The 13965-nt window shown below is 41.1% G+C and overlaps 1 protein-coding gene and 1 pseudogene across 1 annotated transcript; both read left to right on the forward strand.

Annotated features, from left to right (window-relative positions):
* The first annotated feature begins 1644 nt into the window (after positions 1-1644).
* Positions 1645-2154, forward strand: LOC109569669 (small ubiquitin-related modifier 3 pseudogene; annotated as a pseudogene).
* Positions 2155-11006: 8852 nt separating this feature from the next.
* On the forward strand, positions 11007-11737 carry ASCL3 (achaete-scute family bHLH transcription factor 3). Its single transcript, XM_019974974.2, has one exon. It carries the CDS (start codon positions 11016-11018, stop codon positions 11559-11561), a length of 546 nt encoding a protein of 181 aa, XP_019830533.1. The 5' UTR covers positions 11007-11015; the 3' UTR covers positions 11562-11737.
* The last annotated feature ends 2228 nt before the right edge of the window (positions 11738-13965 follow it).

Raw genomic sequence — 13965 nt, forward strand, 5'->3', positions numbered from 1 at the left:
AAAGTATAGTCTGCCACTGTTTCCACTGTTTACCCATCTATTTGCCATTAAGTGATGGGATCAGATGCCATGATCTTAGTTTTCTGAATGTTGAGTTTTAAGCCAACTTTATCACTCGCCTCTTTCGCTTTCATCAAGATGCTCTTTAGTTCTTCATTGCTTTCTGCCATAAGGGTGATGTCATCTGCATATCTGAGGTTATTGATATTTTTCCCGGCAATCTTGATTCCAGCTTGTGCTTCATCCAGTCCAGAATTTATCATAATGTACTCTGCATATAAGTTAAATAAGCAGGGTGACAATATACAGCCTTGACGTACTCCTTTCCCGATTTGGAATCAGTCTATTGTTCCATGTCCAGTTCTAAATGTTGCTTCTACTAATAATGAACAAATGACATTAAAAGCACAATTACCATTTACATTGGTATCCCTCCAAATGAAATATGTATAAATCTTAACAAAATACGGATAAAATGTATATGAGGACAACTACAAAACTGATTAAAGAAATCAAAGAACTAGAACTAAATAGGAGAGATATTCCATGTTCATGGATTAGAAGACAATATTATCAAGATGTCAGTCTTTTCAACTTGATTCAATACAATCCCAAAGTCCCAGCAAATTATAAGCAAAAGTCCCAGAAAGTAAGCACAATGCTAATTAAGAAGAACAAAGTGGAAAGACTGACACAACCTATTTTCAAGACTTACTGTACAGCTACAGTAATAAAGTCAGTATCAGTGTGGATTGGCAAAAGAATAGACAAACAGATCAATAGAACAGAATAGAGAGCCCAGAAACAGACTCAATAAATATAGTTAACTGACCTTTGACAAAGCAACAATAGGAACACCGTGAAGCCAAGTCTTTTCAAAGAATGGTTTTAGAGCAACTGGACAGTCGCATGCAAAAAAAGTTAAGCTAGACACAAGCCTTACAACCTTCAAAAAATTAATTAAAAATGGATCATAGACCTAAATGTAAAACAAAAACCTACACTACTCGAAGACAACATAGGAGGAAATCTAGTTTACTTTTGGTTGGTAATGACTTACTAGATACAATATCAAAAGCACAAATTAAGAAAGAAATCACCGAGACGCTGGACTTTATTAAAATGAAAAACTTCTGGTGAAAGACTCTGTCGAGAAAAAGAATACAAGCCACCAACTGGGAGAAAATATTTGTAAAAGACATACCTGACAAAGTACTATCTTCCAAAGCATATAAAGAATTCTTAAAACTCAACAATAAGACAAAAAATTCGATTTTAAAATGGGCCAAAGACCTGAACAGACACCTCATCAAAGAAGATATACAGATGGCAGATAAGTAGTCAAAAAAATGCTCCATAACACATGTCCACCAGTGAAGTTGCTCAGTCATGTCCGACTTTTGCAATCCCATGGACTATAGCCTACCAGGCTCCTCCATCCATGGAATTTTCCAGGCAAGAGTACTGGAGTAGGTTGCCATTTCCTTCTCCAGGGGATCTTCCCGACCCAGGGATCAAACCCAGGTCTCCCACACTGCAGGCAGATGCTTTACCGTCTGAGCCACCAGGGAAGCCTGCCCCTAGCCTGTCCACAGGGAAATGCAAAGTAAAACGATGAGATAGGGGAGAGCGGCGGGCCAAGAGCATGAGTCGCTCACCCGTCCCGCTGCCCTCCGAGTGCAGCCATGTCCGAGGAGAAGCCCAAGGAGGGAGTGAAGACAGAGAATGACCACATCAACCTGAAGGTGGCCGGGCAGGACGGCTCCGTGGTCCAGTTCAAGATCAAGAGACATACACCGCTCAGCAAGCTGATGAAGGCCTACTGCGAGCGCCAGGGCTTGTCAATGAGACAGATTCGATTCAGGTTTGATGGACAACCAATTAATGAAACAGACACCCCAGCCCAGCTGGAGATGGAAAACGAGGACACCATCGACATGTTTCAGCAGCAGACGGGGGGCTCCAGGGTGGCCAGCTGCCTCTTGGGGAGCGGCCTCTAGAGCCCCCATCCCCTCGTGGCACCGTGCTGTGTTTGCTATTGAACAGTGGACGTGTGGCCAAACCCATCAGCAGGGAGGCTTGGACACCGAGGACATTCCCCAGAAGGACTTTGCTCTGGTGCACTTGAGTGCCACCTCCTGAGGCCCATCACCTGGTACCTGTGTTTGGGTAAAATGCGTGGTGAGGGACTTGGGCTTTGTTTTTACTTTTTCATTTTTTTCTCCCTCCTATGACATTTCTCCAAGCTTGTGGCCTGAATGCCTGCTTTCTGTCTAGACTGGGATCTCACTCCAGGTGTTGACCCCCCTCATTCCAATCATGGAGAGAAATGTCACTACTCTGGGGGTGCTTCTGTGGGGCGAGTTTTGGGGTCATGGTTGGTATGAGAGATACACTTTCACTTACTGTTTCTTGCAGGCACAGGTTTTTTAATGCTAAATATTAGAAATGTAAGCTTTGCCAGAACATAGTAAAGTTGAAGGGAAAATACTGGAATGTTTCTTAAAACGTAAGAAATTCTTCAGTAACACAGCCCTGGGCAGGGTCTTGGGCCCTGGACCCATTGCCACCAACTGCAGGTGATGCTGCTCTGACACAACAGAAATGGGCTTTTTCCCTTTTCTTAACAGAGAAGAAAGTAAGTCCCACACGTCTGCTGTGGTCACAGTGCCAGGGCCTCAGATTTCCTCCAGTATTTGCTTCTGATGACTAACAATGGTCTGTATGTAAACAAGGAAGATAGAATATTGCTGATTTTGCTGGTTTGTTTTTGTGTAAAAGAGCTGCTTCAGAGTGTGGCTACAAGTGAGAGATGCCCCCAGGTTCTCCCCGAGGACCGTGCTCTGCTCCCCAAGTTGGTATGGAGCTTACACGTTATGTGTGATTTCAGTTCTGTGCATTTTGGGGTCTGTTTTGGTTAACCTCCAATGGTTGTCCTGTTGCCATTCCGTGTGGACTCACTCTTGTCTGATGGCCCCTAGCTGCCTGCTTTGGTCACCTGGGCAGGATAACCACCATCATCTCCTGCTCGCCTGAGACCTTGCTGGAGAAGTCTGCACTTCCTTTGTACCTTGCTGTTCGGGCACAGGTGGGAGGTCTGTGGCTCTGCTGTGTTTATTCCCCAATTTGTACATTATTTGTTGTCCTTTACTACTGTCAACAGTAAATATAGTTTGGTATTCTGTCAAAAAAAAAAAAAATAAAACGATGAGATACCACTACACACCTATTAGAATGGCCAAAATTCAGCGCACTGACACCAAATCTTGGTGTGGATGTGCAGCAACAGGAACGCTCATTCATTGCTGATGAGGACATAAAAACGGTATGGCCACTTTAGAAAACAGTTTGATAGTTACCTATAAAACTAAACATACACTTACTATGTGACCCAGCAGTTATACTTCAGTATTTAATATCTGCAACCCCATGGACTATAGCCTGCCAGGCTCCTCTGTCCATGGAATTCTCTAGGCAAGAATACTGGAGTGGGTAGCCTTTCCCTTCTCCAAGGGATCTTCCCAACCCAGGGACTGAACCAAGGTCTTCTGCACTGAGGGTGGATTCTTTACAGTCTGAGCCACCAGGGAAGCCCATTTAATATGTAAGTTAGTTAAAATATTATATGCATATGAAAACTTTGATTGTGGGTTTTTATAGCAGCTTTAGTCTTAATTGCCAAAACTTGGAAGCAATCAAGAAGTCCTCTAGTAGGTGAATAGACAGTAAACTGTGGTGCATTCAATGGAATATTTTTAAAATTTATTTTATTGAAATATAGTTGATTTACAATGTTGTGTTAATTTCTACTGTATAACAAAGTGATTCAGATATGTGTGTGTCTATATTAATATATACTTTTTCACATTCTCTTCTATTATGGCTTATCACAGGATATTGAATATAGTTCCCGCTGCTGTACAGTAGGACCTTGTTGTTTATCTATTCTAAATATATTAGTTTGCATCTGCTAATCCTCAAATCCCAATCCATTCTTCCCCCACCCTCCTCTCCCTTGGCAACAGTAAGTCTGTTCTCTATGTCTGTGTGTCTGTGTCTGTTTCATGGATAAGTTCCTTTGTGTCATAATTTAGATTCTACATATGCTGCTGCTAAGTCGCTTCAGTTGTTTCCGACTCTGTGCGACCCCATAGACGGCAGCCCACCAGGCTCCCCCATCCCTGGGATTCTCCAGGCAAGAACACTGGAGTGGGTTGCCATTTCCTTCTCCAATGCATGAAAGTGAAAAGTGAAAGTGAAGTTGCTCAGTCGTGTCCGACTCTTCGCGACCCCATGGACTGCAGCCTACCAGGCTCCTCCACCCATGGGGTTTTCCAGGCAAGAGTACTGGAGTGGGTTGCCATTGCCTTCTCCATATAAATGATATATGTTATTCAGACAATGGAATATTGTTCAATGCTAAAAAGAAAGGAGCTATCAAGTCAAAAATATGTGGAGGAGACTTAAATGAATATTACTAATTGAAAGAAGCCAATTTGGAAAAGCTGTATACTATATGAGTCCAAGTATACAACATTCTGGAAAAGGAAAAACTATGGAGTAAAACAAAAAATCAGGTATTGTCAGGTTCTGGGGGGAGGGAGGAATGAATAGGTGTACCAGACACTTTAGAGCAGTGAAACTATTCCATATGACGCTATCATGGTAGATATGTATCTTTATACATTTGTAAAGTTGCATAGGATGTACAACGCAAGAGTGAACCCTGGGGACTTCCCTGGTGGTCCAGTGCCTAAGACTCTGCCCATGCTCCCAATGCAGGGGGCTCAGGTTCGATCCCTGGACAGGGAACTAGATCCTACATACAGAAACTAAAAAAAAGTGAGAAATGATTTAAGGGACTAGATCTGATAGACACAGTGCCTGATGAACTATGGACGGAGGTTCGTGACATTGTACAGGAGACAGGGATCAAGCCCATCCCCATGGAAAAGAAATGCAAAAAAGAAAAATGGCTGTCTGGGGAGGCCTTACAAATAGCTGTGAAAAGAAGAAAAGCAAAAAGCAAAGGAGAAAATGAAAGATATAAGCATCTGAATGCAGAGTTCCAAAGAATAGCAAGGAGAGATAAGAAAGCCTTCCTCAGCAATCAATGCAAAGAAATAGAGGAAAACAACAGAATGGGAAAGACTAGAGATCTCTTCAAGAAAATTAGAGATACCAAGAGAATATTTCATGCAAAGATGGGCTCGATAAAGGACAGAAATGGTATGGACCTAACAGAAGCAGAAGATATTAAGAAGAGGTGGCAAGAATACACAGCAGAACTGTACAAAAAAGACCTTCACAACCAAGATAATCATGATGGTATGATCATTCACCTAGAGCCAGACATCCTGGAATGTGAAGTCAAGTGGGTCTTAGAAAGCATCACTATGAATGAAGCTAGTGGAGGTGATGGAATTCCAGCTGAGCTATTTCAAATCCTGAAAGATGATGCCGTGAAAGTGCTGCACTCAATATGCCAGCAAATTTGGAAAACTCAGCAGTGGCCACAGGACTGGAAAAGGTCAGTTTTCATTCCAATCCCAAAGAAAGGCAATGCCAAAGAATGCTCAAACTACCACACAATTGCACTCATCTCACATGCTAGTAAAGTAATGCTCAAAATTCTCCAAGCCAGGCTTCAGCAACACGTGAACCACGAACTTACAGATGTTCAGGCTGGTTTTAGAAAAGGCAGAGGAACCAGAGATCAAATTGCCAACATCCACTGGATCATCGAAAAAGCAAGAGAGTTCCGGAAAAACATCTATTTCTGCTTTATTGACTATGCCAAAGCCTTTGTGTGGATTACAATAAACTGTGGAAAATTCTGAAAGAGATGGGAATACCAGACCACCTGACCTGCCTCTTGAGAAACCTATATGCAGGTCAGGAAGCAACAGTTATAACTGGACATGGAACAACAGACTGGTTCCAAATAGGAAAAGGAGTACGTCAAGGCTGTATATTGTCACCCTGCTTATTTAACTTCTATGCAGAGTACATCATGAGAAACGCTGGGCTGGAAGAAGCACAAGCTGGAATCAAGATTGCTGGGAGAAATATCAATAACCTCAGATATGCAGATGACACCAATCTTATGGCAGAAAGTGAACAGGAACTAAAAAGCCTCTTGATGAAAGTGAAAGAGGAGACTGAAAAAGTTGGCTTAAAACTCAACATTCAGAAAACGAAGATCATGGCATCTGGTCCCATCACTTCATGGCAAATAGATGGGGAAACAGTGGAAACAGTGACAGACTTTATTTTTGGGGGCTCCAAAATCACTGCAATGGTGATTGCAGCCATGAAATTAAAAGATGCTTACTCCTTGGAAGGAAAGTTATGACCAACCTAGATAGCATATTCAAAAGCAGAGACATTACTTTGCCAACAAAGGTCCGTCTAGTCAAGGCTATGGTTTTTCCAGTGGTCATGTATGGATGTGAGAGTTGGACTGTGAAGAAAGCTGAGTGCTGAAGAATTGATGCTTTTGAACTGTGGTGTTGGAGACGACTCTTGAGAGTCCCTTGGACTGCAAGGAGATCCAACCAGTCCATCCCAAAGGAAATCAGTCCTGGGTGTTCATTGGAAGGACTGATGCTAAAGCTGAAATTCCAATACTTTGGCCACCTCATGCGAAGAGTTGACTTATTGGAAAAGACCCTGATGCTGGGAGGGATTGGGGGCAGGAGGAGAAGGGGATGACAGAGGATGAGATGGCTGGATGGCATCACCAACTCTATGGACATGAGTTTGAGTGAACTCCGGGAGTTGGTGATGGACAAGGAGGCCTGGCGTGCTGTGATTCATGGGGTTGCAAAGAGCCAGACACGACTGAGCGACTGAACTGAACTGAACTGAACTGAAGGTTCATATTGACCTTCGTGGTTAGCATCTTAATCTCTATTTTAAAAATATTGACAATATTTTCACATTATAAGATTATTACGTAAAGATATTTTCCATAAGCAATTTTGATATAAAATTATATAAGCCAGGTGAGTGGAGGAAACATTCTTCTTGAAAAGAATTTGTTACAAGAGTCCAGTTTTGTAAGCAAACTTTCTATTTAGTATTGTTGCATGTTATCTTAACTACATATTAGGTAGAGAAAATCGCTAAACCAGCCTGAGCAGTTCTGTTTAACTGTAAGCTATTTTGCATGTTGTTACTAAATGATCACATATAAATCAGGTTAAGTCTAACTCAGCCCCAAATACAGAATCTTGGCAACAAAATTCAGGTAAGAGACTCTTCTCCAGAGTGGCCCATGGGAGAGAATAAGAACATGGTTTTTAAGAAAATCCCTAGGCACAGTTGAAAAATGATGATTATTTTCAGCTGATTATTCCATTATCTTAAGCTAACAATATGCTTCTGTGTTGAAAGATTCAGTTTTGCTGTTGATTAAATCATCTGGAGGAGTGGAAAGGATTTAGGGGTTTGAAAATCAGGAGACCTAGGTTCTGACCTCTGACCTCATAACTGCAACAATTTATGAGGGATTGGATAAGAGGCTTTCCTAAGGTTTCTCCATCCCTAACATTCCATATGTTATGAATATAACATAATTCATAATTCCATAATTCATAATGTACAGTAGTAGCTTTTTGTTTTCTACATGCTAGATATTTATAACGTATCAGAAAGTTGAAACTTTAATGCTAAGCAGAGCAATCCAGAATTTCTTAGGATTTTATCAAGACCTTACCCTTTATTTCCCAGAATAGCTCTAAGTCAGAAACCTGAGACTTTCACTAAAAGATAGGTGCATTTGTTTTTAGCTATGTGTATATTTGGCTTCAGAGTCCCAGCACTTACAGTTTGTGTTGTTCCCTCTTTCTCTCTCTCCTTTCTAAGACTTTTTTTTTAATATGGACTATTTGCAAAGTCATTATTGAATTTGTTACAATATTGCTTCTGTTTTTTGGCCATGAGGCACGTGGGATATTACCTCCACGACCAGGGATCAAACCCCCAGGGCCCTACATCTGAAGGCAAAGTCTTAACCACTGGACCACCAGGGAAGTCCCTGTGTTCCTCTCTTTTAAAAACTTTACTCAGTTTCTACAAATGTGTCCGTTTTCCATGAGCCTTCTTATCTTGATCCTCACTGCTGCATTTTTCATTCTGTTGGTGTTGTGGTTAATTTTTTTTTTTTCTTTGAATAAAAGATAATGCTACTACATTAATTGGTTAACCTTTTGGAAATGCTCAATAGAAAAAGCTCCCCCCTCAGTGTGTCTCTAAAGATACCAGGCTCATTTCCCAAGAATTATGCAAGGTTTTGTTAAAATCTAGAAAGTGTATGTCTCTGGATATATTCCAGGGTCTCCTGGTTTATAGTCTATGGGAACTTGAATAGAATTGTGTCCTGCTGTGGTGTGAAATCTTAATTATGTTGAACAGATTCATAGTGCTTTTAAGGTCTAAGATATCCTTCTACTTTTCTGTCCATTCATTCTACTAATATTTGAGAGTTTGATATTAAAACTCCAACTAAAAATCTTAATTCATCTACTTAAAAAATAATTGTGACATATAATGGAACTATATGTAAGTTTGTTCTGTATCTTCTGTCTCCTGTAAATGCATTATCATACTTTCATAACTTAAAAAATAAAAAAAGAAAGGAAAAAACCTAGAGACTTTTAACTACTTGTATACAAACTACTCAGATTTCATCTGGATCAAGGCTTAAGATATTATGAAAATTATCAGTCAAGATGACTATACCCAAAGAATTCTTGTGAATTAGCTTTGATGACAGTTGTTCTACTTTTTGGTACCCTATTGGAGCAGTTCTGGCTTGTTAGCTACAGGTAGAAAGAAGGTTCTGATGCTCTCAGGAATGTAGAAATGGGGGCTCCACACTCACTGTGCCATAATTTCATAGTTTCTACCATGCACATTTTTTACCTCTTACCCTCTAGAATTCCTAGCTCAGGAATTTCCTAACTCTTTTTCTTTCAGCAAATTTTTCTTTTTGACAGGATCCTGGCTAGTTTGTAATCCAGAAATTTTTATTGTATGTTAGTTATTTTAGGCCATTGGATCAGTAATTTGGCATCTTTCATTTTCTGTTCCTCTGTTTTGCTTTTTAATTGAACCTAAGGCACTTATCTGGAGAAGGCAATGGCAACCCACTCCAGTACTCTTGGCCTGGAAAATGCCATGGATGGAGGAGCCTGGTAGGCTGTAGTCTATGGGGTCGTGAAGGGTCGGACACGACTTCACTTTCACTTTTCACTTTCATGCATTGGAGAAGGAAATGGCAACCCACTCCAGTGTTCTTGCCTGGAGAATCCCAGGGATGGGGGAGCCTGGTGGGCTGCCGTCTATGGGGTCGCACAGAGTCGGACACGACTGAAGCGACTTAGCAGCAGCAGCAGCATGGCACTTATCTCATTCCTTCATCCCCATCCCTCTATTAGGAAGAGCTCTTCCTGACATTCCTTTTCCAGCCTGTTTCACCATGACTTATTAAACTCTCCCCACCACTCACACTCCCCACCTCTCATCCCCCAATCCCCATCCCTTCTTGCCCTTTCTGGTTCGAGAGTCATTTGTCTTTTCAGTAGCCATACATGATAGGATAGGTTTTCTTCACAAGAGTTGTAATATCCTGTATTGCACGTGAATTCTGGTGCTTAGAGGTTGCTCCTGCCATTACATAGTGCAGCCTGCAGTTTCATTATACTCAGGTAGAGAAACAAGTGCCAGTGTTACCTACTCTTGCCCATAAACATTAGGGCTGGTTTTTTTAGGAGAAAGAAAGCCAGATTTCCTTCTCTTCTGAAAGCCACAGTTAAATTTCACGTGGCTTTTCATTTTCCACTTTGGGTACATTCTCCATCTCTCAACAAATGTGCTTCAGACAAACTTGCCAAAGGACACACAGCTAAGAAGATGCAAAGCCAAGATTGAACTTGAGAAAGTTAATGACTGAAAGAAAAATGTTCTTTTTCAGCACTTCCCTGATTTCCCATCAACTAAAGTGTAATGTCTATGTGAAATCTGTTATGACCACATTACTACAGTTAAGGGTGAAAAGTAATGGTAGTGTAATAAATGAGCTGGATACAGATCTATTCAGAAAGGGGGAATATGTTGATATGGGACCTTTTGGAATATAATACTTCAAGTTTCATGAAAAAAAATCTTAAATAGAGTTGCACTTTACTCAATATGTTTGAAGTTCTAAGTAAATATGTAAACTGACTATGTTATAAATGAGTTAGGGGAGTTTCTCATTTAGGCCATCTTACAGTGAATTTTTAAGAGCAAATCATCCCTTCTTATTTTGATTTCAGTTTTGCCTCTGGCATACCAGTTATCATTTAAGAAGGCTATGCCTGTGAGGTTGCATGATCATTAACTAGTTTGTAATTTCTCCAACATATATTTGAATATTGGGGTGTTTCATTGTTTCCCAAATGTTAGTATTTGCATACACTTTCACAATCTTCATTACATTACTGCTCTACAGCACCTGTATTGCTGTTTACTTACTCTTTTTCTGTGAATTGGTTCATATTTTTAACTCAAGTAGATTTATTTTTAAAAGAGACTTTGTATCACTACTGTAAATGTGAAATCAGCATAATTCACAATAAATAGAAATTAGTAGTAAAATACCATTAGATTCTAGCCAGATACCATTCCTGTTGCAGGCTTCCACCGGAGGAGGATTAGAAAGCATTTTGATAGTGTGGAAGACATGTTCTCACCAGACTAAAGATATAACCTTGTAATCATAAGGACTGACAGAGAATTGAAATGACTTTCTCACAAGGCAAGTCAATGTTATTTCAGGCTGTTTCTGTGTACCATCAAAAATCCTCTTACTACCCACAAAATATTGTAATCCCATCAAGTTTTCAGAATGAGCTCAAAAACTATTCATGAAAGCAGCAAAGTCTCTGATCTCTGAGAAAGTCGGTATCTGCTCTCTTTTGATCTGGCCAAATTCATAAACTTGGTTCTGTTTCCAGGCTAAAGAGGAAATGATGGACGGTAGAAGCTACTCTAACATGCCAGACCAACTGCCTGTCTTCACTGATTCCTCCCACTTGCCACTGACCAGGTCCTTCTATCTGGACCCCATGGTCACGTTCCACCTCTACCCAGAGGGCCCAGTGCCATCCCCTTACTCGGAAAACTTGCCATTGCTGCCTTTTTCCAGTGACTCCCTGATTATGGAAAATTATGGTGAACCCTGCGCCTTCTCCTTCCCAATGCCTTATCCAAATTACAGAAGGTGCGAATATTCCTACGGGCCAGCCTTTATCCGGAAAAGGAATGAGCGGGAAAGGCAGCGGGTGAAATGTGTCAATGAAGGCTATGCCCAGCTCCGACATCATCTGCCAGAGGAGTACTTGGAGAAACGCCTCAGCAAAGTGGAAACCCTCAGAGCCGCCATCAAGTACATTAATTATCTCCAGTCCCTGCTGTATCCTGATGAGGCTGAGACCAAGAACAGCCCCAGCAAAGTTTCCTCCATAATGGCAACCACCACCCACCACTCTGACTCCATTTTTAGAATCATTTGATTCCATGTTTCCAAATAGAAACAGTTTCACAAAATGTGGTCCCCTACATCATTCAGTAGTTTTCCTAATGTCATTTTTGTGTGGGCAGATAATAGTTTAAATGCTAACAGATGCTGGATATGTCTTACTTGGATTTCAGATGTATGCTGCGATTCATGGGGTCGCAAAGAGTCGGACACGACAGAGCGCCTGACCTGAACTGAATTGAAACATTATATTATATAGATTGAGAAAATGCTTCTTAAGCTTTGGTGATTTATTTCAAGAACATTAGGGAATCGGAAGTCCTAAAAATTCTCTATGCCTCTCAACTTGCCCTTCTCCCACACTTGGCCAGAGTCTCAGGTGTGAGAAACTCACAAAAGTAATGTAAAGCATAATTAATGCCTAGTCAATACCTCTACTGCACTTTGCAGATGTTTCATGCTAAGCAGCACAATGAGCCTTCCTTGATTTGTCAAAATTTGATGGGTTTTATTATTTGGGGTTAGCAAGAAATTTACACCTTACCCTTAACATGATGGGGAAGTATATGGGGGCTAAAGCAAAAGTAATTAACAAAACCTTGTTGTCATTTGAAATTAATTCAGAGTCATCTTTGTCCTGCATGAGGCAGACATCCTCTGGTAGCTTAGTGTAGGGCCTAAGCGGGCAGGCTCTGCAGTCATATTGCTCCGTTTACATTCTGACTTTGCTGCCTCTCCCTGTGTCTTTTCAGTTCTTCATCCACAGAATAAGAATAAGAGTAATAGCAACCACCCCATATGTTTATTACGAGGATCACCAGCACCTGACACATAATGTTTTAATAATCATTATTTTTAAAAATTATTATTATCCTTTTTTTGTCCATAGCATCATCATGCTTCAGGTTCTCTAGGCCAGATAATGTGGGAAGGACAGTGATCCCACCTGTTTTGGAGTCTTCCTTCAAAATGTCTATTTCTCTTCCCATGATGAGCTTCAACTCTTCGGTCTTCCTTAACCCCCAGGTCCCGTCTCACCAAGCCCAGGCAGGGCTTCCAACACACTGTCACATTCATTTCTACTGTCAACTCTTTTATGAAGTCTTTCCATCGCAGCCATTACTTGTTCCTTTATTTTGCACACATATTTCCTTGCCATTCCCATCCTGCTATTTTGACTCTGCTTGCACACTTGTCTCTGTCTTCAGTAGACTGTGAGCTCCTTGAAGATAAGGACAAGTCTTAGTCAATCCTGTATGTCCAGCACCCAGAGAAGAGCTCACATCAGGTAGGTGTCAAGAAATATTTGGTGATATTATTTTCCTATTTCTATTCTGTCACTTTGTGTCTGGATCACTGTTAACTCCCTGGCCTCTCAGGCTCTGTCCTCAACTGGTTCTATTTTCACTTTAATACTCTTTCTTAAAGTATTGTGTTGGCCAAAAAGTTTGTCTGACTTTTCTCATACGATGCTACAGAAAAAAACAAACGAATTTTTTTGCCAAACTAATATGTCATGTCACTTCACTGCTCAAACCTCATGACAACTTCCTTTTGACTGTGACCTTGTTGGACATTCATCTGCTTGATTTTCAAAGCTCCCACCAGTTTGGCCCCTTCCCATTGATTTTCCTATGACACTCCATTCCCCCACTCCAAAAAGAAAATCAGGTGTTGCAAATGCATCCTTCTCTCTTAGCTCTTGCTTCCTACCAAGAGGGAATGGAATAATCTCCTTTTTCCTTTCACCATTGAAATCCCACCTATCTTCAGAAATCCTTTTCTCATAGCCAGAGATCTAACTAGTCTTTCTTAGACTCTAGCTTTGTGCACCAAATCACTCAGCCTTTTGGGCAACAGTCATTCTCCTGGCTGCAGTTAAGCTCTGTGAGGGTAGACATCAGTTAGGATGCTTTTGGCTGTGAGCAATACAAAAATCTAACAAAAATTGGTATAATCAAAAAAGGGAGGATTTCCCTGGTGGTCCAGAAGTTAAGACTTTGCACTTACTCCCACTGCAAGGGGTACAGGTTCAGGCAGGGCTCAACACTGTCACCAAAAATCTGTGTTCTTTAGATCTATCCTCTCTGGGAACAGCTTCAGTGTCCCAGAAAGACTGTCGGGAGCTCCCAGAATTATAAGCTTTCTTATTTCTGTATAGGAGGAAATATAAATTCTATAACCAAGATTTCTAACAAAAGTCTTGAGATTCACGCTGACTGGAGAGGCACGGGACATGCCGATGCCTTAGAGGACAGGGGATGGAATGTGCTGATGGACACACAGCAACCAGGGGTACAGCCAGCCTCTCCCTGCCACTCAGATTCACAACAGAAACAGGAACTGGTGGAAGGGGGGAGTAGATGTGGTAGAGACACTCACAGATCTGCAAAATGGCTGTCAGATGCCTCGAATACCATCCTCTGGATGTTCAAATG

Source organism: Bos indicus, chromosome 15, assembly GCF_029378745.1.
Source record: "Bos indicus isolate NIAB-ARS_2022 breed Sahiwal x Tharparkar chromosome 15, NIAB-ARS_B.indTharparkar_mat_pri_1.0, whole genome shotgun sequence".
In the NCBI taxonomy this organism is placed as follows: Eukaryota; Metazoa; Chordata; class Mammalia; order Artiodactyla; family Bovidae; genus Bos; species Bos indicus.